General features: G+C 37.2%; 1 protein-coding gene across 2 annotated transcripts in view; it reads left to right on the top strand.

The window, feature by feature from the left end:
* Window positions 1-25,947, top strand: part of chd6 (chromodomain helicase DNA binding protein 6) — a 44,716-nt gene that overhangs the window by 1,162 nt on the left and 17,607 nt on the right. For both annotated transcript variants that reach the window (XM_084427077.1, XM_084427076.1), the window contains exons 2-23: window positions 1,797-1,848; window positions 11,183-11,691; window positions 12,943-13,090; window positions 13,479-13,628; window positions 13,738-13,803; window positions 14,148-14,206; window positions 14,968-15,085; window positions 15,279-15,365; window positions 15,458-15,592; window positions 15,813-15,934; window positions 16,536-16,779; window positions 17,397-17,573; window positions 19,654-19,797; window positions 20,698-20,953; window positions 21,068-21,278; window positions 21,681-21,876; window positions 22,011-22,175; window positions 23,365-23,544; window positions 23,991-24,101; window positions 24,375-24,577; window positions 24,827-25,026; window positions 25,664-25,823. In XM_084427077.1, the coding sequence (XP_084283203.1) occupies window positions 1,822-1,848; window positions 11,183-11,691; window positions 12,943-13,090; window positions 13,479-13,628; window positions 13,738-13,803; window positions 14,148-14,206; window positions 14,968-15,085; window positions 15,279-15,365; window positions 15,458-15,592; window positions 15,813-15,934; window positions 16,536-16,779; window positions 17,397-17,573; window positions 19,654-19,797; window positions 20,698-20,953; window positions 21,068-21,278; window positions 21,681-21,876; window positions 22,011-22,175; window positions 23,365-23,544; window positions 23,991-24,101; window positions 24,375-24,577; window positions 24,827-25,026; window positions 25,664-25,823 (3,668 nt within the window). In that variant the 5' untranslated portion in view covers window positions 1,797-1,821. The remainder of the gene's footprint in view (window positions 1-1,796; window positions 1,849-11,182; window positions 11,692-12,942; window positions 13,091-13,478; window positions 13,629-13,737; window positions 13,804-14,147; window positions 14,207-14,967; window positions 15,086-15,278; window positions 15,366-15,457; window positions 15,593-15,812; window positions 15,935-16,535; window positions 16,780-17,396; window positions 17,574-19,653; window positions 19,798-20,697; window positions 20,954-21,067; window positions 21,279-21,680; window positions 21,877-22,010; window positions 22,176-23,364; window positions 23,545-23,990; window positions 24,102-24,374; window positions 24,578-24,826; window positions 25,027-25,663; window positions 25,824-25,947) is intronic.

The following is a 25,947-nucleotide window of genomic DNA, read 5'->3' as shown; positions in this document are numbered from 1 at the left end:
TAATGTTGTATTACTTTAACAACTTTATGCTTTTCCTTTTTTTATACAATGAAAATGCCTTAGGGCTTCATTGACACCTGTCTTAACTCCAGGAATGGGTTAGTTAGTATCAAGGGGCCCACCTGGCTTATAATGAAACTTAATTAATTAAATTAATTGGTTTTATATATATATATATATATATATATATATTCATATCACCAATGATGTTGCGTTAGTGTCAACACTTATTCTTTACTTTTTATACAATTATAATTCATGACAGGTAGATTGACGCCTACATACCTCAATCAGTATCTTAGTTTGTGTTTGGGGTAATTATGTGATTATTATAGATTTATGTCACTAATAATGTTTCAGGACTGTTACGTCTTTATGTATTTATTTTTAATTCAATGTCAATGCACCACAGGTAGATTGATTTGTCTTATCTGAAGGAATGGGTTAGTTAGCATCACTGAGGTCCATCTGGTTTATGGTGTATCAGAAATGTAGGAGATGTTCATATGGGTTTGTCACTGATAATGTTGCTTTAGTTAAACGCTTTTTCTTTTCAATATACTTCCAGTGCATCACAGGTAGATTGACAGCTGTCTTACCTCAAGGAATGGGTTAGTTAGTTTCAGGGGTCTCACCTGGTTTATGATGTAGGCTAATTATGTGATTAATATGGAATTAAGGCGTTAATAATGTTGCATTACTGTGACAAAATGTTCTTTATTTTAATTCAATGACAATGCAGATGCGGTACATGTAAATTGACACCCATCTTAACTCAAGTAATAGGTTAGTTAGTATCAAGTAGCCCACCTGGTTTATAATGTAACCCTTTTGAAATTAATGTGTTCAAATGGATTTATCACTAATGATGTTGCATTAGTGTCAAAACTTTATGCTTTTATTTCGTATGCAATTAAAATGCACGACAGGAAGACTGACACCTGTCTTACCACAAGCAATAACTTAATTATTGTCAAGGGTCCGACCTGGGTCATGGTGAATATTTTGTGATTAATATGGATTTATGCCACTAATAATGTTGTTTTAATGTCGAAACTTAAATTTATTTTGAAAATAATTACAGTGCATCACAGGTAGACTGACAGCTGTCTTACCTCAAGCAATGGGTTAGTTAGTATCAGGGGTCCCGCCTGGTTTATGGTGTAATTCTGTGATTAAAATGGATTTATGTCGCTAATAATATTTCTTGCAATTACTGTAAAAACACACTGTTAAAAAAATATATTCAATGACAGTGCAGGGCCTTTTAGTGAATATTTGGACCTATTTCAAATTATTTTAATCAAACCCATTAAGAGATTGAAGTTAATTAAATAGGCTACATAAGTGGAAAGACGTTTGTTGTCGTAACCTGCTATTAATGCAAGTCATTAATTTGAACAAAACACTTTTGTTGTTATAAAGTGATGCCTTGGTCCCAGGTGGTGATAGTGATAGATTAAAGTTGACTCCTTATAGTCGTACCCCAGTACAATATATAAACCTTGAACAATACTTATAGTTAGTGTTGAATAAGAATACATTCATTTATATTATATATCTTAGACATTATTAATGTCTACTGCAGTCGTCTTCATAATATGCACTTTTCCCACTTTATTTATTTATTTATTGTCACAAGAATTCAATGATTGCCTTTAATTCTTTTGTGTGTGTGTGTGTATTCTGAATTTGAATCACATTCTATGCTTTTTTTTATGTATTATTTTAGCAGTTGTTTTTCTTTGTTTGTTTTAATTTCTATATTCATGAATCCTTATATCTCTGTATTCCAGACGCAGACACAAAGATCAAGAAAAAATGAAAATACAAAAGAAGGACAAGCAGGTCAGTGTATCACATGTGTTCCTGTCAGACACTCAGTGAGAGTTCCCTCAATCTGTCTCTCACACCGTCTCTCACACTTTCATCGTCATCAGCATCATTTTTTAGTCCTTGCACTATAGCTATACTTCAGAAAGATCCTCAGTTTTATTTAGCATACTTTTTTACTTTAATATTTGACTTTAATGGACTAACCTCAGCGCACAGCATCTCAAATGTTGGTTTGATCATTCTGAAATGCCCTTACTTAGCTTCTTAGGTAGGTCAACTTACCCTAATGATAACTTTCTCGAGGGCAACACACGTGAGACTATAGGTTTACGATTAGGATTTAAGTTGCATGCAAAAATGAGAAGAAAGCTTGTGACATTTTTTTGATAACATTGTTTCCTCCCTGAAGATTATTGAGATTTTGAGGAGATTTTGGAGTTCTCCGTTATGTTGCATAGCAGTATCAACTCTGTGATGTGTGCCCTACAATTCCTTAGGATAAGTACAAATAATCAAAGGTGAAAAATGTTGACATAGTGTGTGTATAGAGCTATACAATTGTGGATAGCATAGCTCCGATTATCTACTCATGGAAGAATTTGATGAGAAATTGTTGAATTCATAATGACATTTCTGGATTTAGATTGCAGGCAAATCTGAGCAGAGTTTGTGTTCAGTTTTCTTCTGAAAATATTCTGAACAACAGTCTCAACAGCCATGTTTCCTTCCAGGTTTAATGCTCATTTTGGGATATTGCATTAAAAACGCTAGATAGAAGCACCAAGATGTGCTCAATTATGGTGTATACATTTTTATTTGAAAAGAAGAGATGTGCATAAACTGATGGAAACACATTTTACTGAATAAATCCCTCGATGCGCAACAAAAAACTCATGTGACTTTGCCTCAACAGTGAATGTGATTGGATAACTGGACTAACCTCATCGCACAGCATCTCAAAAATTTGGTTTGATCATTCTGAAATGCCTGACCCAAAAAGTCTGTCATCAAAATGTTTGGTATAATGACCTCCCAGAACTGTCTCACACGATTGCATACACAAACATCAGGCATCCGAATGCAAGATAACATGACGGCGTTTATTGCGTTTCATCTGTGCGCTCTGAGACACAAGTCATTTATGATGTAGGAAAAAAGAGCCACTGGCTTCACTGATTGCAGCAACTTCCAATTTTATTACAGATATCCAATTTACCATGAAGTGAATATTTTGTTCTCTTGAACACATGGGATGGAAACGCTGCTTTATTCGCAAATGTTTTATGTTAAATTCTGATATTTGGATGGAAACTGCCTATGAGAAGCAAGATATTCATAAGTTCTCTTTCTTGTGGACTTTTAAAACACTTTTAATCCCTTTTTCACAATTAGATTATTGACCAGTTGCATAGCCACTATGTTAAGAGTAGACTGTGTCTTATGAACTAGTTTGACCAACACGCATTTTGCTAATAGGCAATCAGTCTTACTTCTAATTCAAATTAGACCGATCTACCTTTTTATGTAACTGACTTAAAAAAATGTAGAGAAAAAATAATTACTACATTTTAAGACTAGTTAAGACAATGTCCTTGACTGTGCCCTTTTGATTGAGAAGTTTTACTCTTTAATTCAATGTAGTTGTTTTCCGGAATTTAGAATTGGAGATGTGTAAATAGACTTCAGTCAGATTCTAGTCTTAATTTTGATTTCTTTTGACTGATAAATTCAAACAAAATGCCTTAAAGCTACACTGTGTAGGATTTACTCCCATCTAGAGGTGAAATTGTATATGACTACCAACTGAATATTACTTTCTAGCTCCTCCCATTCCGAAGGCGTTTTAACTCCTAACGGTGGCCGTATTATTTCAAATCTACCGGCAAACGCGAGCAAATCTCCCTCTCGCATTCGTCACGGTGCCACTGTGTGTAAAAACGCGAAAGGCGAAGCTTGTATGTCCCTTTTTGGCTTATGTATTTTCAAGATGGATGCGCAACATGGCTTCCGCCATTCAAGCGACTCGCTCGTATGTTTTCTAAATGGCAGATTATACACTTACGAGAATACTTAATTAGCTGGTTGAAGTGATTACACATTAATGAGAACGTATAATTTTGAAATAGCGTGTTTTTTGCTAAAAATCAACTTAAAATATTACACAGTGTAGCTTTAAGTGTGTTCTTAAATAAACGATTCTGTCGGCTGTAGGCTGTTTATGAGCATTAAAGCAGCTTGCCGTGGTATATAAAATGTGATGCAGATGTGTTCATATTTTATAATCTCAAGTACATGGTCACAATTACTGGTGACAGATCATTTCTACATAGCGTAAGCTTATAAAAACCTGTGGCGCATCAAATGTTTGGAAAATTGCATTGAAAACATTGGTGGTAGCTTTTCCTCAAGAAGAATCAAAGAGTTTTTATAATGACAGTTAATGAGTTACCAGGCAGGAGAACGTCTGTTTGACATAACTGACCACAGCACTGCTGTTACGTCTGCTCTCAGTTGACGCTCGAGCCAAATGCTTTCTAGAAGAGTAGGTTCACTCAGTGCAGGCTGGCTGGTGCAATGATTGCTTTCCTATAGGCAAATGCTAAGATTTTGAATTTAATATCTGTTGGCATATGCTGCTGCACCTACATGGTATGACTTAAACTCAGCATAAATGTTGCTCACAAAGTTGCAAGAAATTTGAAATTTTGGCAAAATTGGCATTTAGTTGACATTACTGCTACATATCTAATTAATGTGCACCATCTGTGCCTGTTATATTACAGCGTTAGCATATAACTCACCTATTAAGTATTGGCTCTGTACACACTTGACACTCGTTTTTGGTGATCCAATCGCAAGTGGTCAGTGAAGACCTTGTATTAGCATGCATCTCCAATACATCTCTTTTGTCTACTACACTTACTACTTCAGTTTGTACTGCATATTAATATCAAGCATACAGAGAATTTATTTGCACAAGCTTTTGCACATTTTTTTAAAACCTTAGAATAAGAATAACATATTTTTACGTAACTTTCTTGTATGCAATGAAATTCATGGGATTGATTTATACAGTGAAGTGTTAAACAGAGAGCTAAGAACGATTATTGTCTTAGAAAGTGGAAGGAATATGTGTGTGATGTGAGTCTGAAGTCTGTGGAAATCCCCTATGTCTGATAAGTACTTCAGTTAGTTGACCTCCATTCATCTGATACTTTCAGATGAGGACGTTGAGATGATGACGATGATAATGTTTAACTTTGTTTCAAGTTTTGCTTTGTTAATGTTTGATTAGGAATCAATGATATTCTCTATGAAATCCAACTTAAGTTCTTATAAAGATGGGGTGTAGCATTGTGTTGAAAGATTCACTTTGCCGTTTTTCATGATTTGCCTTTTTAAGTTGTGTTGTACATCTCGATCCAATCTGTCTTGCGGCTTGTTTTGATTTTCAGGCTAGCAACACCCAGCTAATCATGCTAATTGTCAAGGAAAAATTGGCTGCGCTTTTGAAACGTCATGGGAAAACGAGGTCAAAGTTGAACGTCGCCGCATTATGCTTGGAGTTCAATGCATTGGAGCGTGAAATCAGTATTTAAATACATCTTAATATGTATTTATCTCTGTGGTAAATTTGAGTTAGTCGAGATTTAATTGAAAATGTACTAATCCACAATACAGTACTTTAAACATTTTGATCAATTGCCTTTTATCATGGATCAGACATGTCTGTGTATTCCAGTGTGCCTGTCTGTTTCCACAGACCATAGTACCATAGTAATTAGCACAAAGAATCAGTTGTGACATTTATGAGTTGTGAATAAATCCTAGCCAGCGTTGTGATCATGTATCAGTTAGGCAGAACATAAATCAATGTCAGCATCACTCAAAATTCTTCTCTCTCTCGTACTCCCCCCTTGATAACTACATCTGCGTCAGTAAATACATATCATTGTTTTACTTTGTAGTATTTCTTTCCCGGTTTCAAGAAATGTACAGCGTTTTGCACCTTTATGTGGAAAACCACCTGAGGACACTTCTGTGGAGCTGTCGAATTGTCAGCCGGATCTGGGAGGCTTTTGGTCTACTGTCAGGCGCAGAGGATCTAGACTCAGCGCTGGGATCTCTTGAAGTGAAGAGTGGTTGTGTGTAGTCAGTGTAGCAGAAACCTCTCTGTCACTTTGTCAGTTGTATGTAGTGTTCAATGGGATTCATGTGTTGTTTGCTTTGAAACTGTGACCACCTGAATTTCGCTGCATTTTACGATAGAAGGACATCGGGGACACCGGCAGATTAAAAAGAATAAGAGATTAAAAGGTAAAAAAGGTCAAAGAAACATTTTCACACCGAGAGACTTATCAGTAAGGTTCATGACTCTAAGTGCCTTTACATGCACATTCTTAACCTGATTATGCTTAATTAGCCGACAACGCACGTGATCATGTAAACGCGTTAACCCGTTTTCCTTTATCGAAGGCCATAAAATGATCAGTCACATCCAGATTTTTACCCCTTAGGCCGATTTCACATTAACCTGCCTTCTGTTGGCCTATTGAAGTACTCGTATGTGATATGTGACATGAACGCAGAGCCGGACAGTAACGGAGTACATTTACTTGAGTACAGTACTTACCGTATTTTCCGGACTATAAGTCGCACTTTTTTTTCATAGTTTGGCTGGTCCTGCGACTTATATTCAGGTGCGACTTGTATATCAAAATGAATTCAGACTGAGATAAACCAAGAGAAAACATTACCGTCTACAGCCGCGAGAGGGCGCTCTAGTTGGCGGAGTTGTTCAAAAGCGACACCAAGGATGAAGAAAATGATGTGGAATGAGATCGCGGGGGCTTGGTGAACTTGTTTACTGATAACTTGCTTGTTGGACTCGCTGGCTTATGTTAATTTAGCCTATTCAGCCTCCCAGGTATATGTTCTTCATGCTATTGTGTTGCTGAATAACTGTTAATGTGTTGCGTTAACATACCGGACACCTATTCAGTCTGTTGTTCTGTGTAGTTGAAGAATTTGCCTTTCCAGATTAAATGTCTGTTCTTGGTCTTGGATTTTGTGAAATAAATTTCAAAATAAATGCGATTTATAGTCCAGTGCGACTTATATATGTTTTTTTCCTCTTCATGACGCATTTTTTGACTGATGCGACTTATACTCCGAAGCGACTTATAGTCCGGAAAATACGGTAAGTACAATTTTGAGGGATCTGTACTTTACTCGAGTATCATTTTTGGGGAGTACTCATGACTTTACTCAAGTACATTTGAGAGGCAAATATTGTACTCTTTACTCCGCTACATTTCTATCCATAACCGTGAGTACCCGTTACTTCTTCTTCTAAAAAAAGAAATCTCGGAAACCCTCAATTTGTTGTTTCCCTCTCAAACGTGATTGGATTGTGCAGGCGCCACTGATTGGGACAGCCTATCAGCAATCACCTTCAGCTTTCCGCCAAAGTCAACTCCATGGTCAGATTTAGATAAGAGACGAAACCATGGACGAAACAATGGATGAAGACGCAGCAGGTCCATCCCGGGAATGTGCCAACCCGTGGCCCCACCTCGCCAGACTGTTTCAATTTTCTGAACAAGTTAATGATAGTTTTCGCTTCAAGTGTTTGCTGTGTTTACCAATGTAAGCACCGTGGCAGTAGTAATGCAATATTTAGAAAATGTACTCTTGTACTCTTGATACTCAAGTACTTTTAACCCCTTAACTGTCACCCCCCCTTTTTTCGCATAGACAAAAAAATCACTATACAAACTTAAATGGTTGTAGTTCAAGAATGCTTTGGAATATAGACATATGGTTGGTCTTGTTTTTAAGAAGACATTTGCCAGATTATTGTAGAAGTGAAATAAATGATGAAAGTGAAACAGAAAAAAAGTTATATAAGTTTGAGTTTATGAAAATATAGAATGTAAAAATATAATTATTAATATTTTATATAAAATATATATATTACAAAATATATTTTACTCTAAAACTGCTAGAAAATTAAAGCCAAAAATCTAAACAAGTTGTGTTCCAAATTTTAGGTTGATATCTCAAAAAATGAGCTTTCAGTAAGATTTTATTTGGGCGCAGTACCAAACTTTTTCACTAGTTGGACAGCCAGCTTCCTTACTGACCATATAAGGGCGTCTCCATTTTCATATATGTTTTGAGTGATCTGAACCATTTATTTCCATAATTTCATACAATTTATGAAGCATACATCCTATTCAGAAATAGTATGGGTGTTTTGGCAGTATTTTATTTGATTTCAACCTCTAATAAACATAAAAAGAGCACATATGTGCATTATAGCTCGCTGCCGCTGCGTGCCGCATCACAAATCGAGAATCCATAATATTTTTCTTTGTATTCTAAACATTTTCAGACTTTTTTTTCTCATAACATTTAATCTTTTGAACTCTTGGCATGAAAACAAACTGAGGTTTCTACCAATCTTTCATGCTTTTTCATGTTTATTTCTATTTCAAAATAAAGGCCTAAACACGCCTAATGAATATGAAATATTCTTGTTGCAAATTGATAAATTACTGCTCCTCTGTAATTTATTTTAAAAAACAGTCACCAAATATGAAAACTAGAGATTGTAAGCTTTCAAATGATATATAGTTTGTCAATATTACTTTAGGTTTTTACTAAGATATTATTGTTCTAAATATATATGGGCAAACGTCCCACCTGTGGGACGGTGAAGTACTTCAGTACTTTTACTTAAGTAGACATCTGACTGTAGTACTTTTACTTGTACTTGAGTAAAATTTAGCAAGGGGTATCTGTACTTTTACTCAAGTAATGAAGCTGTGTACTCTGTCCGCCTCTGCATGAACGCGTCCTCACTGTGGCTTTAAGCACATCCAGACAGAGTGAGCATTTTGCAGTAAGGGAGGAAGAAATATATCGCAAACTCATTCTTTCTTGATCACACCCTTTTCTTGAAATCTCGTGCAGCAGAAGTGGTGGTATAATCAAAATGCTGCATCTGTAACTCTGCATGAGAGGATAATATATGAGGCGTAAGTTTCCCTCTCACATGTCGCAATACTCTTCTTCGGTTCTTAATGCTTTATTTAACATCACAACCGACAAAAGAAATGAAATACTCTTGAGTCAGATACGCAAATTATTGCGTTTTGACATTACTACCGGGAAGTAACCTGATTTATTAATAAAGTCTTGTAGAAGCGGATTACTTGCGTTGTCGGGTTATCGGTTTGCATGTAAACCACACAACAGGTTATTTGAATGAGCTGATTTTTGTGAGTTATCAGTGTACAGGTGTGCATGTAAACATGCTGGCTGTCATACAAATGATCTGATCTACATTTTGATTTGAATTTTGGTGGTGTCAAATCAGAGTAGCCCAATTTAGCTTTATTATTTCCTCACTGCGAAGATGAGTGATTCAAAAGGCACTTCCGACCCTGAGGGCTTCATTATCAGGCCTTCCTGAAGAACCAGCAGGGATTCCCAGTGATTTGGTTATTTGATTTTGACCAATTTTATATCACTGCAGGTTTATAAAAAGTGATTAACAAGTCAAAGGAGGCTTTACAACTACAAATAAAAAATTTGCCTATGTATGAATTTATTTACAAAAGTAAGAAACTATTTTATACACACACTACCAATCAAAGTTTGCGTTCAGTAAGATTATTTAATTTTTTTAAGAAATTGATCATTTTTTTTCAGCAAAGATCCAATAAATTGATGAAATGTTTCCTTGTGACCCATGCCTTCTCTTCTTCTCTGTCTGTTTTTAACACAAGAACATATCGTCTTTCCATTCATTCCAAGTGTGCGATTTTTATTCGGCTTTTTGTCTGAATCCATGAGCAAAACAATATGGACTTTATTTAGGGAGGTTTACAGATGTATAGAGCAGTTAAAGGACAAAAACAATGAATTCTTTCATGATTTTGCTTTTTGTTATTGCAGTTAGCTTGACTGCTATCGTGCATTTGGTGGAGAGGTGAATGCATGTTAGTAGGAGCGATTGTGTGTGCATGTTTTATAAAGCACATTTGAGCAAGGTGTGTTCAGGTTTGGATCTGGCATTGACTGAACTGCAGCTGTCGCGTTTGGGAGTTGGGAGTTGCTATTGATTCATAGGGAATTTGATTGCAACGTGTGTATGTGTGTGCGCTTGCGGTTGGCAGATTTGCCTGGCAAGCATGCATACTGCAGCACGTCACGGGAATAGTCTGCAGTGTTTGCTTCCGTGCATTAGCTTTGCGTGCATATGTGTGTGATGCATAGAGAGAGCATTAAAAAAAAGAGGTCAAGGTAAGGGCAAAAGTGAAAAGAGCAGTTCAGTTGCAGGTTGCCGTTTACACTTCATGTTGTCTTGTACAGTGCAGTTAAGTAAAAAGTAGTGTTTTTTTCACCCATGTAGACATTGGCAATAGTACCTTCAGGAACAATGAGGTCGATGCTTTTTAGACCCCAGAAAGGAAAGGGTTACCACGGAGACTGCGTGTTTACGTTCCCGCTTCCCACAGTTTGGTCCCGAGCCTGTTGCCATGACGACGGCCCTGATTCCAGCCCGCTTGCTTTGGAAAGCATGTGATTCATTGACATTATCCCCATACCTGCCTGCAGTCGCATGCCCTGTCGGGGAGTGCGTATGTGTGTGTGCGTGTGTGTGTGTGTATGCCTGCACATGCGCGCTGTTCCACGTGTTCACTGCAACACTAAGGCGTAGTTAAAAATAAACGTGCTTCGCGGAATAAGAGATACAGGGCTAAATGTGTACCAGAAACACAAAGCTCACAGATGGCAGTGAATTCTGTTTAATTCATAAATGTTTTTTTCCTGTAGAAGTAGAAGAACAGTTTTAATTTAATCTGCCCTATAATGTGTAATTGGGCATCTCATGACTGCACTACAATTTCTTTATGATAGAGCACATATGTAAATAGGAGTGAATATGGATTGAATACATCATAAAGCTCATTCACTTTGTGCCATAAAATAACCTGTAATACATGCATTACCCTGCTGATAAAAACAGCTTTTAAAACTTGAGTGCTCTTTAAAAGAGCTGTGAGTGGATTAAAAAGTGAACCAAGTGAAAACAACCCCAGTTCATTTTGCATTCACACGGTCCGTGGACCCTGATCACTTTTTTAGTTTGTTTTAGTTCAGTATATATATATAATGTATAATAAACCAGCATGAAATTTCCCAAAACATATGTTCTATTGATAACTAGCAGATGGTTTGACTGGACAGGACAGTCTTTGATGTATCTGTTTCAAACAACACAAATGGTGTTTAATTAGAGGAGCGAATTCTAATCTGTTTTCTGTTTTCCCAGATGTCTGCCACCCATGTACTAAAGCACACTCCATCCGCTGCTGCCTCGAATGCCTCTGACCAAAACGCACAAACTACATTTCCCATCGGCCACTTGGGCAAAGAACAGTTACGGATTATCGGAGGGCCGCCCAATCATTGCATGACTCACACAAAGGCTGGGTCTGCGGCCAGCAGTCACAGTCTCCGCCCTTCATCAATCAACAGTGAGGAGGATGATGGAGGGGGCGGGACCAGGGTGAAGAAGAAACGAAGGAAAAAAGACAAGACTGAGTCAGAGTGGAACAAAGATGGAGAGAGCAACGCTAAACCAAAGAGAAGGGTGCAAAAGGAAGGGAAGGAGATTCTTCCGAGAAAGTCAAAGGCGGTGAAGGAGCAAAAGGATCATAAGAGGGAGGCGAAAGGTCAAAAGGAGGTCAAAAAGGTCAAGAAAGGTCAAGATGTGAAAGTGAAACCACAGCCCAAGAACACTGCAACACATCCGCCCTCCAAAAGAGGGAGGAAGCCAAAGTGAGTTGGTTAAAAGATAACAGAATTGTCATTTTTGGGTAAATATACATAAACAACCATTCACAAGTATGATTTTGGTGTAAGTGTTTTTTAAAAGTCTCTTATTTCTTATTATCAATGTTAAAAACAGTTGTGCTTCTTAATATTTTTGTGGAAACTGAGATACATTTTTTGATTTAATATAGTTTAAAAGAACAGCTTTTATTTATTAGAAAGCTTTTTTAACATTTATAATGTAAGTATCTTTACTGAATAATTTCTTTCTTTCTTTAAAAAAAAAAAAAAATCTTACTGACCCCAAACTTGTGAACGGTATTGTACATGACATGAAATGGAGATGTTTTCAATGCTACAAACAATAATATTCAGTCAGTATTATTTGTCTCACAATGGAGTTCTATATGAGCTTTATAACAAGACCATAATTGCCAGTATATTATATTCAACACACTTGGTGCCTGGTTTACTAAGAGACATCTTAATTGAAGGCAGCAAACTAGTTTTATGTCAGTAAATAATTTTTAGTTTAGATTAACAAGTCGGCCGACAAAACCGTCTCATTTCTGTAAATTGCATCTTTTATTATGTGACACAGTTTTGCATCTCAGCGCTGTTCTTGCTAAGCTCAATCATAGACCTTTTCATATCTTGATTAGGTGAAATGTGATACAGGGATTGTGAGCGTTACAAGGTGAATGTGGGTGCTTATGGGTTTCCAATTTGAAACCAAGGTCAAAATATGAAACCTGCAACCGTGTGAAGGGCTATTTGGACTTTTGATTCAAATTTTCTTATTTTATAGTGTATTTGGTAAAAATAAAGGTGCAGTTTAATGCATGCATTCATTAGGTATTCAAATATGTAATTTGCCACAGGGTTGCAAGTAAACAATAAATACCACAATTATGGCTCTTAAAAATGACCCTCCATGAACTTGTAAAGTTTATGCCAATCGTCTATTATGGGATACATTCCCTTATTTAACTTCCTTATTCACTTTGTGGTTCCCTTTCAACTCTCTCCAACAGTAAAGCAGTGACATGATTTTATTCAAAACTCTTGTGCTGCTTGTGTAAGTTGTCCGCTTATAACCCAGGAAGCGTCTGCACAGCACATGTTGGTGTTTTGTACCATAATATGGCCTGATATCAGTCAAAGAAGCCATTGGTGGTTTGCTATACGATATGTCAACCTGTGCAAAAACTGTGCCAGTAAGATGGATTTTTAAGAGCATGTGTTGCTGTTATGCAGAGAGCAGGGTGCCATGCCTCCGGAGAAGAAGAAGAAGGGAAAGAGGAAAAGTGATGCTGTACTTGAGATGGTGGAGAGTGATGACACAGCCTCTCTCAGCACGCTCGCCACCGGCGGTGAGGAAAGCACCGACCCTATGGATAACACTGTGAGTCCTCCTGAACCGATCTTCATCAGGCCTCCGGGTTTCAAATTTCATCATTCCGTCATTTTTAAAAGAAATAAAAACTACAGTAGAAAGAAAACATGGTTAGAGTGACCATTTAAATGCAAATTTTTGAATAAGAGTTTTGAATTTTTTTTAACCATTTAAATGAGAGCAATTTTAAATTGGAAGTCAGGTTGGATAAATGTTAAAGTACACAGTAGTTTCCAAAAAATGTGAACATTAAATGTGTTATGAGTGATCTAGTGTGATTTGAAATCACTTACTGATCACGTAACGTACCAGTAATCTTTGGATATGCACAAGATTTTTTTACACAAACTAAACGACCAAATTATTCTTTCTTCTTTTTCTTTTCTTCTCTGTGCAGAAGAGGAGATCAGGGCGTCAAGTGAAGCGGCGGAAGTACAACGAAGATCTTGATTTCAAGGTCGTGGATGATGACGGGGAGACCATCGCTGTGTTGGGCACGGGCCGAATTGCTGCCATGTCTTCATCTACCCTCGCTTGGCAGGCTGAGGTAACTGTGCTAACATCTGCCATTATGCCACACCACACACCTGCCCTACTTCTGGAGGGGCAGAGCAAACACACACTGAAATAATCCCTCCCGCCTTCTTTCTTCCCAGGAACCCCCTGAAGATGAGGCTAATATTATTGAGAAAATACTCTCTGTGCGAACGGTCAAGAAAGAGGTAAAGTGATCAGATTACATGTTACATTTATAAAGACTTGATTAACAATTTGCCACAATTTGTCTAGTTGTATAAAATTAAGCAACAATATTTCTTATTTGGCCATGAAGTTAACTTTTAAAGTGTGTATTAAATGTGTTGTTCAATTTTAAACCTTTATATTTTTTCCACCACCACCTTGAACATTTGATTAAATCCGTGATTTACACCACTGTGCTAAAAGAACAAAGTACTGAATACACCTAAATTCATTACCGCAGCATATACTATTCATTACGGTGGGGTGCAAATAACATCTGCCTAAAAAGAACATTCTCAGTGTTTGATCTATGGTTTTCATTTAGACATCCCCTGATGAAGCACCAGAAGAGATGGAGGAGTTTTACGTCAAGTACAGAAATTTGTAAGTGTACTCATGCGCATCGGACTGCTGTTACCTTTTTGTGCTCTCAAACTCTAGAACACTCAGCTTGTCAAACTGTCAGAGCAAACGCATAACTCACCTTTATTGTGTAATTCATTACTTCAAATCATTTATGCATTAAATTGTCCATCTGGTAGAGTAGTAATACACTCTGCCTCATGAAATGATTTGCTGAATCAACAATGGGGTGGATCTTTTTCTGGTGTAGTTTTGGAAACTACAGTACTAGTTAGTGGGTCAAGTTTAACCTCAAAAACTTAAAGACAGGTGGTTATTAGGATTTTCGTGATGAGCACAGTTCCCCAAAATATCTTACAGCAATGACTGTATATTTACAGTATTGTTAAATTTACTGTAATGTATAAATAATTGACAATTTATATAATATATCGTTTTTATTTTTGCATTACAGTATTGATATAAAACAGTGGTTATGTGCTTAATTTTCATGTCAGAAATACCTCAATACAGAAATGTTGTTAATATATACAAACTTTGTTGTTAATGTAAAAAAGCTTAATTTTCTTTTTGCAGAATATAATTTCTTATTTCTTTCTTTTGATTTTGTGTTTAAATGTGACTTAGAAGTTTTGTGTGACGCACACAAATATGGATGGAGAAACGCTACAAGGACATATTGTGCACACAATGCTATTTTAAATTAAATGCATGCATGATAAATGCATTCAGTGTTGTTTAGAGCACATTGTCAGCAATGAAAGCTTTTTTCTCATTGCCAGCTCCTATCTGCACTGTAAATGGGCGACCTTGGAGGAACTGGAAAAGGACCCACGCATTCAACAAAAAATCAAGCGCTTCAGAAACAAGCAGGCGCAAATGAAGCACATTTTCACAGAGGTTTGTCTGCCATAACATGCTGTTTGTTTGTTTGTTGCTCATTTAAAGTTAAAACCTGGAAATGCATCAAAAATAATGCATTTTGTGCAAGTACTTCACCTTTAAATCTGTGGCTTTGCTATAGACCACTTTCCTGTCTACATGTGTATTATTTGCCTAAATATGCTTGAGATGATGTTGTGTTTCTCCTCAGCCGGATGAAGACCTTTTTAATCCAGATTATATTGAGGTTGATCGGGTTTTAGAGATCGCTATCACCACTGATACAGAAACAGGAGAGGTGAGGCACTCTTCAGACGAACTCCTGAAAACAAACCTGTGCTTGTTGTGCCAGTCTTTTGAGGTTTGGTTTGTTTGCATGCATGAAAACAGGAAGTTACCCACTACCTGGTGAAATGGTGCTCATTGTCATATGAGGAGAGTACTTGGGAGCTTCAGGAAGATGTTGACCCTGTGAAAATCCGAGAGTTTGAAGACCTCAAGAAAATTCCAGAAATTAAACTCGTGGTAAGCACTCAAATGCAAATGAATGGGAATGTTTTTTCGATTAAATTTTTTTTTTCTTTACGAGATAAGATTTATTGGATGTTTCCAGTGCGTATGTTTACATTATGATCACATGGTTCAGCTCTATGTTTGATTTGTATTATCCAAAACATGTTTATTCTTCTTTATAGTATGTATTTTGAAGGAAGTGGCACTTCTCTTGTCTTTTGTAATAATACAGGAAAGGCCTCTGCCAGAACAGTGGCAAAAACTGGAGAAGTCCAAAGAATACAGGAATGGGAACCAGCTCAGAGAATACCAATTAGAGGGAATGAACTGGCTTCTTTTCAACTGGTACAACAGGTGAAAGAGACTTTTAATATCAGCTCTTGTAGGGTCTACACACAATTATGATCCTAGTTTAAGGTATAAAGAACTATTTAAATTAAGGTCAAGCATAATGATAGTAATATAATGTTTGTTTTAAGTCTCAATTTAATTAATAATGCATAGTTTCAGTATCATTTGCTGAAATTCGGACTTTCAACTTAATTATTTTGATCAATTTATTTATTTTTATAAACAAATGCTAAAAAATGAAAACGCGCAATATATAGGTTTCAAAATCCAATTTTTGTAATGATATTGTCTAATACAATGCAATGTCTTTTGTCTTTTATCTGAAGACTTTTCTCAGCAAATATTAAATTATAATTGACAAATGTAATTAATTTGGTTAACTTATCAGCATATAATGTAATACTTTTTTTTTAAATGATTGATTAACAACCCTAGCTGTAAGCAAATACTTCATTATTATTTTTTAACCTAACCCTTACCTAATAAAAATTCTAGTAAACATGATCAAATAATTTCAGACAGCAGAAAGATGCTCAAATCCTGTTCCTCATAACTGCAATCTGACGTGATTAATGAACACCTGACCACGTTTCTCCTGATGTAGGAAAAACTGTATTCTGGCTGATGAGATGGGGCTGGGAAAGACCATCCAGTCCATCACGTTCCTCTTTGAGATTTTCTTCATGGGTCTGAGAGGACCCTTCCTCATCATCGCCCCGCTCTCCACCATCACCAACTGGGAGAGGGAATTCCGCACATGGACTGAAATGAACGTCATTGTCTATCACGGCAGCCAGATCAGTCGGCAGATGATCCTGCAGTATGAGACGTACTACCGAGATGAACAGGTGGGTCAAACAGAGTGACAGAAGATTTCTGTTTCAAATCAACGTGGTTCTTTTCTATTTATCAAAAAATCCTGATAAAATATAACATGGTTTCTTGAGACGGGAAATCAGCATATTAGATTGTTTTCTGTAGGATCATGAAAAGGACTTTAAAAAAGTTTTTAACCAAGTAAAATTAAGTTTAATCTTAAGGTTTTTAGAAAAAATGTAACTTAAACATCTTGTTTATTTTTTATTTTTGAATAATTAAACCTGGCTCTTGCCATGAACATAGCCATAGAAGCCGGAACGGCTTTCATTTAAGAAGGATTCAAATTAAAGAAGGATCATGTGACACTAAAGACTGGAGTAATGATGCTGAAAATTCAGCTTTGCATTACAGGAATAAATTACATTTAAAATGTATAGAAATTTTTAAAAATAGTTATTTTGAATTGGAATAATATTTCACAATATTTTTTTTTACTGTATTTTTAATCAGTTAAATGCAGCCTTCCTGAGCATAAGGGACTTTCAAAAACATTAACATGTTCATGACACAGATCAGTAAGATTTTTTTTTTTTTTTATGTCTGACCTCACTTTACTTTTTTTTTTTTTTTTTTTTTGCTCCTTCAGGGAAACATCATGACTGGTCAGTTTAAGTTTCATGGCGTGATCACTACATTTGAAATGATTATGGCTGACTGTCCGGAGCTGAAGAAGATTAACTGGCGCTGTGTGGTGATTGACGAGGCCCATCGCCTAAAAAACCGCAACTGTAAACTGCTGGAGGGACTCAAACTCATGAACCTGGTCAGTGTAATATGCTTGTTTTTATTTATTTGTTTGCTCATTTGTGGACCAGTAACCTGAAGCAGACATTTTTGTCATAGGGTTCAGGTTTAAATGCAGAAAAGGGGAAATAAAGCCATCTGCAGTCTAAACTACTGTGCCATCTCTCTTGCACACATCTCATTTAACTGCAGAGTTCTGCTTCACTGCATTTACATACGCACATCCTCTCTGGACACAGAATGAGTAATCTCATCTCACTCGCTTTACATATCACTGCAGCGAATGGCCACTGTGTGCAAACTACATTTGATGCAGTGCTGGTTTCCCCCCTCACTGCTGATTAGGTGTTCATAGATGCATTTTGATGTACAGTGACCCTGTTACGACCCGGCTCAAAGTCACAACATAAAGAGGACAATTCACAAGATGGGTTTCAATAGAGAAAATCTAGGTTTATTTAAAGTTAAACAAATAATGTCTAGGGTCAAAACATAAGGTAATAATAGTAAATATCAATACAAGCTCAAATCAATAAACTGTTGGAAATGGGGTTTGTAGAGTCGTGGAAATCATATGGGAACTCAAAAACGCAAGAACCCACTCTTCAAACAAAGACACAAAACAAAAATGAGAGAGAACTAGACAAAGGCCCTGTCCCAAATGGCGCACTTCATGTGGACTTTCGGTCTCGTGGACTTGAATTGCGCGTGCTCGCTGAGTCTACGAGTCCGTAGGCCGTCCCATTCAGCATTTTACCGCTCTGAGGTGTGCTCAGCAGCGCCCCCTTTGTACCATTGAAGCGGTCTTCCGCGAAGCCCGCATAGAAGCAGGCTCCACGCACTTTAACTACCCAGGAATCCTTGCGAAAGGCCAATCAGACAACGGATGGGAGGAGATTTCACTCACGGATAATTGTTGACATGGCTGAGAAGAAAATATTACGGTTTTTATGACCTAAATGTACATTTTACCAGTTGTTACCTACAGTTTATACAAACATTATGGTCATCGACCAGTGATTGATGTCTCAAACATAATAATAGCGCGTTTAATAATACGATCGCATTATGATTTATTAAATAAATAGAACCGAATGGCAGGGCTTTACTGAGTCGTATGTTAACATAGTATGAATATTGAAACCTGTAAATTCATCTGAAACGCATGCACATTTTCATTATGTTTTAAAATTGTAATCTTAGTTCAAATGGAACATTATGTATTATGTACAACTGTATACATCATTTAAATAAGCATGATATATCTATTGTCTAATGCCCAGGTGGCATGCACAATATCAAAATATAGAACTGTAAAATTAGGCTGTGTAGTTGACATGGAGATAAGAGCAAAAATGTGATTTCTCCTTTCCAACAACAACCGGGCCGTTATTTCCAGCGTGCCGATCGAGTCTGTCCCAAAAATACCTCTCAATGCGCCCTCGTGGACTCGCGCCAAGGGCCCTATTGGTCTGCACTACATGACGTCACCAAAGTGTGGACTCTGAGGAAGTCCACAAGTCCGGAGTGTGCCATTTGGGACAGGGCCAAAATCCAGGAGCTCCTTAAATAGGTTGCCACAGGTGCAGCTGGTTTTCATTAGGGCAATCCCGCCCACCAAGGAGGTCCTAGGTCCTAGAATTCTCACAAAAAAAAACTAAAGTTAAAAAACAGGGGAAGGGCTGTAACAGGCCCCAAAAAGTATTTGGATAAGGCACATGATGCAATAGTGAATGACAACCAGAAAGTGACTCTAAATTGTGTATTTGTGCTATATGTAAAATGTGTAAATAAATACAACCTGGTTTGATAATTTGTATCTAATACATAAATTTTTTTTAAGTGAGTCCAAATAAATTTTTGGTCCACGATATAGAAATATACCCCCTTGTTGGAGACTAGATCAAATCCATCTTAATATTTCCCAGTCTTGTCCCCATCATTTTCTGTGCTGTCTTTCACCGTCTATATAGATAAAAGTATTAAAAAGTCCAAAAATGGACAGTTGAGAGAGTTAGCATAGATCTCTTAAAAATGTACATACATTTTAGCCAATCAGTAGGCTGAACTTAAAGTTTCTATGTGTTTTCTCCCTCAAGGAACATAAAGTTCTTCTAACAGGAACCCCTTTGCAGAACTCAGTTGAAGAACTCTTCAGTCTTCTTAACTTTCTCGAACCCTCACAGTTCCCTTCCGAGACCACGTTCCTGGAGGAGTTCGGAGACCTAAAGACCGAGGAGCAGGTGAGAACTAATCCTCAAATGCTTGATAGGGAAGTTTGTGATCTTGCCTAATATGTATGTGTAGTATGGACTCGATAAACATCTACACACCTTCACCTCCAATTATCCGAGCCATCTATTCTAGAGGATAGTAGGAAACATCCTTGTTAACATCCTAAGTAGCCAATGCTGATAAACTCAAAATAGCCAAATAAAGTGCTGCATGGATGACATGTTTTTGTAGGCCAACCTGAAAGTTAGCATCACCCTGATTCCCTCAACAAAATGCCAATAGGATTTTTCCATTAGCTTTTGGATTTGTTGCAGAAAATAAGCTGTGACCATGAAACATTTACGATTCAAGATAATCTTCACAAATGAACACAACTGAATTTAGAAGCCTAAATACAATCAACAGAAATAAAAAGTTAATATAAGGCTATAAACGAACTCACCACGGTCACATGACTTCTACGTCACCACCGCTAAAGCTTCTGACAGCTCTTTCAAAAAATCTATAAGTTGGAAAGTTAGTTTGCAAGAGCATGAGTATAAACACAACAAGGCTGTACAAGTGAACTAGTGAGTAGATGATTTGACCTGTTCGGCGCAGTTATGTTTAGCCACTCATTTAGCCACTTGTTAGCAACCATCTTTTAAAGACCCTTTTAAGTAAAAGCTTTTAAAAAAACACAAGTGGGGTATTACTGATGTGTTTAATGTCATAGAATAAAACTTGAAAATATCTTGAGCTTGTATGTAAACCACAGACTTTATTTGAGGCATTTAACCAAAAACCCATTGACTTTGGGACGATGGAACCAGAAGTATTATTTCCAGGCAACATGGCCTGATTATTGTTGATTTAGGTGAAAATAAATATGCCCAGCTTTAACCTGAGAAACATTAACATTCCCACAGGTAAAGAAACTGCAAGCCATTCTGAAGCCCATGATGTTGAGGAGACTGAAGGATGATGTGGAGAAGAATCTGGCCCCTAAAGAGGAGACAATCATCGAGGTGGAGCTCACTAACATTCAGAAGAAATACTACCGTGCCATTCTGGAGAAAAACTTCACCTTCCTTGCCAAGGGAGCGAACCAGCACAACATGCCCAACCTCATCAACACAATGATGGAGCTTCGCAAGTGTTGCAATCACCCATACCTCATTACAGGTGACGTGTGAAAATGACAATTCTTGAAATATCTTGGTTGCAGTTCTCTACATCTCAGGAGTCACACCTCTAATTTGTAGTGCTGACATAGTCTCCCATCTACCTTTCTGTCAGGTGCTGAAGAAAAGATTCTTGAGAGCTTCAGGAAAACCTACAGTTCTGACGCTCTGGATTTTCAGCTCCAGGCAATGATCCAGGCCGCTGGTAAACTAGTGCTTATCGACAAGTTACTGCCCAAACTGCTATCCGGAGGACATAAAGTGCTGGTGTTTTCCCAGATGGTTCGATGCCTTGATATACTGGAGGACTACCTCATTCAGAGGAGGTGAGACAGCTGGTTATTATCCAGTAACATTAGTCATACTTCTATAAAAAAAGCTGTTTTTGAGACTGCAGGTAAATGAGAAAATAGAATGTCAACATGAAATTAAAACACGGTTTACGTCATTTGTTGCTTTTCTTCAAGGATAGTCAAGAAAAACAGAATTTTAAAATTGATATTTCCAGGCCTAAAAAGGTAGTGGAAATGTATAAAAATCGTATCAATTAAAAAATCGTATAAAAGTCATAGAAATTTCTGTAATGCCTATTTAAGAAAATTGTAGCTGTGCTCATTTTTAAAATTGGGAAATTCATTGGTCAAAACATATGGGTCCGTAAGTTTTAAGTTTTATGTGGGTTAGATGCAAAAACTATATTTCATCTGAAATTTGTATGCTGCGTGTAGATATACATACGAACGGATTGATGGGAGAGTTCGAGGGAATCTAAGGCAGGCTGCCATCGATCGCTTCAGCAAGGTGGACTCTGACCGCTTCGTGTTCCTCCTCTGTACACGAGCAGGGGGTCTGGGCATCAACCTCACGGCCGCCGACACCTGTATCATATTCGACTCAGACTGGAACCCGCAGAACGACTTGCAGGTGAATGCGGAGCGTCTTTTATATACAGTGTAACTGACTCTCTCCTTTAGCGATTTCCATCCCATATATAAAAAAAAACCTTTCCAAAAAACACAAATATCACATTTGTTATAAACATGCTTTGAATTCCACAGGCTCAAGCTCGCTGCCACCGGATCGGTCAAAGCAAAGCGGTGAAAGTGTATAGACTTATCACGCGAAACTCATACGAGAGGGAGATGTTTGACAAGGCCAGTCTGAAACTGGGATTGGACAAGGCTGTTCTGCAGGACATCAACCGCAAGGGCAGTCTCAATGGGGTGAGGGATCCAGTGTTGAATTCCAGAGTTATTTCCCAAACTGTGGGCTGCGAACCCCTGGGAGTGATGAGAAGCTAATAATTAATTAAATCATGAAAATGAAAAATTAAAACTTTATTAATTAAAGTTAAAATTAATTAATTTTTGTAATGTGACCCTTAAATAACATCAGAGAACCATAAGGATGTGAATGTGTTGTTAAATTTATTGAAATATTAAGATAAAATCTCAAGGGAACTTTAAGTAAATATTTTAGGCCAAAGGGTTTCAGGTGTCAAAAAACTTTTGGAATCTGTGCTGTACGGTCTCTCCAAGAAACACATGTAAATAAAACATCAAGACCCATCGTTATTTGGAAAAAAAAAGATAAACTATTTCAATAAGAATATTTTTAAGAACGTTTTGCAGATAAATTTGCTGCTTGTGTTCGATGAGTTTAAATTTTGAATCCTGGGCCGACAGAAATTGAACAGTACACCACGACTGGCGCGTAGACATCAATTGCAGAGTCTTATTTCTTCCTCAGAAGTGTTATATTTAGTTAATGCCATGACTTGCTACACTGACTAGGACAGTATTGTTTAAAGTCGGCATGAAACGGAAGTTGAGATTGTCATTTTTTCCTTGTTGTGACGTATATCCGAGTGAAACGGCTTCTGAAATTAGAAAAAAATGTAGGGCGGGGCTTGATTTCGTCCTTCGGGAATTGATTGGATCGTTGGAGGTTGGGCGTTGCAAACCAAATGGAGGCAGATTTGAATGCCAGTTTACATTCAGTTGTGGAGGATTTCTCTCCACCGGACTCCCCCACCGTTAACCTCCCATGAAGGATTTTTTATTTTATTATTCCCACGAACCAAGATGAGTCAAGTCAAGCTATCAGCCTTATTAGACATTCTCTGTTATCAGTCAAGTTCACCCTCGAGAGCATCTCGATAGCCGCACCCTTATCGGCTCTGGCCGCACCCTTTCGCCATGGCACGTGACCGAAAGAGAAGAGAGGTCGTTTCGAGGGGGGAGGGAAGGGTAATGTATTTGATTAAAGATTATAAGGGTACATGAATTTTAAAAAAATAATGAAGTGCACAGATAAATCATTTATAATAAACACTACAATATTACATATAAAAAGAAGATTTGTCAAATTTGATTTCATGCCGACTTTAATTACCGTACCTTCCTCTTTCAGGTTCAGCAACTGTCCAAGATGGAGGTCGAAGATCTTCTCAGGAAGGGGGCGTACGGGGCGCTCATGGATGAGGAAGATGAGGGCTCTAAATTTTGCGAGGAGGATATTGATCAGATCCTGCAGCGCCGCACACAGACCATCACAATCCAGACCGAGGGGAAGGGATCAACTTTTGCCAAGGTATACACTACCTTATGCTCACCAAGTCTGATTTTATTTGATCAAAAATACTGACAAAAGAATGATCTGTTTTCTATTTTAATATATTTTAAAATGTTATTTATTCCTGTGAGTTTTCAGCATCATTTACTCCAGGCTTCAGTGTCACATGATCCTTCTACACATCCACAATCCATCTCTATATATAAATGTCAACGAATGTTATATTGGTTTTTTATGTGCTAAATTGAAATGTTTTGAGACGTGGAATGAATCAAATCCAATTATTAGCGTTTTTTCTTGTTATCTCTATTTTTTGGTTCGTAAATATGGCAGATGAGCTGGAAAAGTTATGCGAATGTAAAAGATGAATAAGCATTGCATGTATCAATAAAACACAGGCTTTTACATATGTGATCTCTATCTTGATAAAGTGCTTATAATCCTTTATTATTTACCATTTCCAGGCTAGCTTTGTGTCTTCAGGGAACCGTACAGACATCTCTCTGGATGATCCAAACTTCTGGCAAAAGTGGGCCAAAATTGCTGAACTGGAAATTGACTCCAAGGCAGAAAAGGTAAAAAGTATGATGGTTTAAAAAGCTGAAGCTTTGCATATGAGCTCACTGTGACTCAGGTGGTGCAATACTAGAGAATCAGCTCATAGACTTCACCAGAGAGAGAATGTGAAAGGGGGGGTCATTTGAATATCAGCTGATTCAAAACAGATGGCTTGGATTATGTGTGATTTGTGAATGTGCGTGTTCTACACTGTTTGCGTGTTGGTGACATTTAAGGAGAAAAATATTGAGATGGCAACACTTTCTGACTAATGTCTGTGTCTCTGCCAGGAGAGTCTGGTGATCGACACGCCTCGCGTAAGGAAGCAGACGCGTCACTATAATTCTTTTGAGGACGATGAACTGATGGAGTTCTCTGAACTTGACAGCGACTCAGAGGAACGACCCTGTCGCACAAGACGTCTCAGTGATCGTAACAGACGCTACCTCCGAGCAGAGTGCTTCAGAGTGGAGAAAAACCTTCTTATTTTTGGGTCAGTGTTTCATTTGCTTTCGGCTGCCCACTCATTCCTTCTGGGTCACCTTCTGTTGCCCTACAACAGACTTTTAATCAAATTAAGTATTTTTTACAAGCAACTAAAGGAATTCAACATATAAGTTTTCTGCCGTTTCATTTGCAGATCAAGCAGACCATATATTGGAATAATCTTTGTAGCCATAAATTAGGCTATATGAAGTTATACATCTCAGACTCTGATGAAATGTCTTTGCTGATTGTACAGGTGGGGTCGCTGGAAGGATATTCTCAATCATGGGCGTTTTAAATGGCACCTGTCGGAGCGAGACATGGAGGTGCTGTGCAGGGCTCTTCTGGTCTACTGTGTTCGCCATTATAAAGGAGACGACAAAATTAAAAGCTTCATCTGGGATCTGATTACACCTACTAAAGATGGACATAATCAAACACTGCAAAACCACTCAGGTTATTAATGGATTTGTTCACACTCTCTGACATTTTTTGCATCAATTCATTAATTATTTTTGGGTTGACTTTATTCACCATTAGACATAATCAATTGACATTTAAATAGAACAATAAATTAATCAATTAATAATTAACATTAATGTTACAATTGCAACACATTTTTTAGAGCTAATTAAACATTTTTAAATTCACAGTTTAATTTGTTTGCTACCAATTCAATTACGAATTCAATTAATTATCAGTTTAAATTATTTGCAATTTATTTTCATTATTTTAATGTCAGGATATTATTTAATCTACCAATAACAATTTTAAAAAGTACATAATATAATTTATATGTCCATATATAATAGTAAATATATCCACAACTCTTTTTCTTTTTTTTTTAAACTTTGAACAAGTCACATCATGAATGCTTGAAGGATCACTGAAAACATTTGTGCTGAAATTGATTGACAATCAGTATGTTTAATCAATAAAATTGACAATTGAATGTTGATTAATCATAAGCATCCCCAATCCTTGATTATTTGATTGTTCAAATTAAATGAACTGACTGCTTTTCATACAATTGTTGCATAATGATCAAAATAAAGACATTAAAAAACATAACAATTGCGTTTCACCTGTCCAGGTCTGTCTGCTCCTGTCCCGCGTGGTCGTAAAGGAAAGAAACTGAAGAACCAGTTGAGTCCACCTGAGCTGAAGAATGCTGACTGGCTGGCCCACTGTAACCCAGAGGTCGTGCTTCAGGACGACAGCTACAAGAAACACCTCAAACAACATTGCAACAAGTAAGACTTCATATAGAATTCAAGCATCTTCAAAATTGCATGTTGTAATGCATGCAGATGAACATGTAGATATTGTGTAACATTAGTATGCATTTAATGTCAGTGTAACAAAAGTACATTTTGC

This window comes from Rutilus rutilus, assembly GCF_951802725.1.
Source record: "Rutilus rutilus genome assembly, chromosome: 12".
NCBI classification, from domain to species: Eukaryota; Metazoa; Chordata; class Actinopteri; order Cypriniformes; family Leuciscidae; genus Rutilus; species Rutilus rutilus.
The sequence above is the reverse complement of the archived record's forward strand: the minus strand, read 5'-3'. Positions and strand labels throughout refer to the sequence as shown.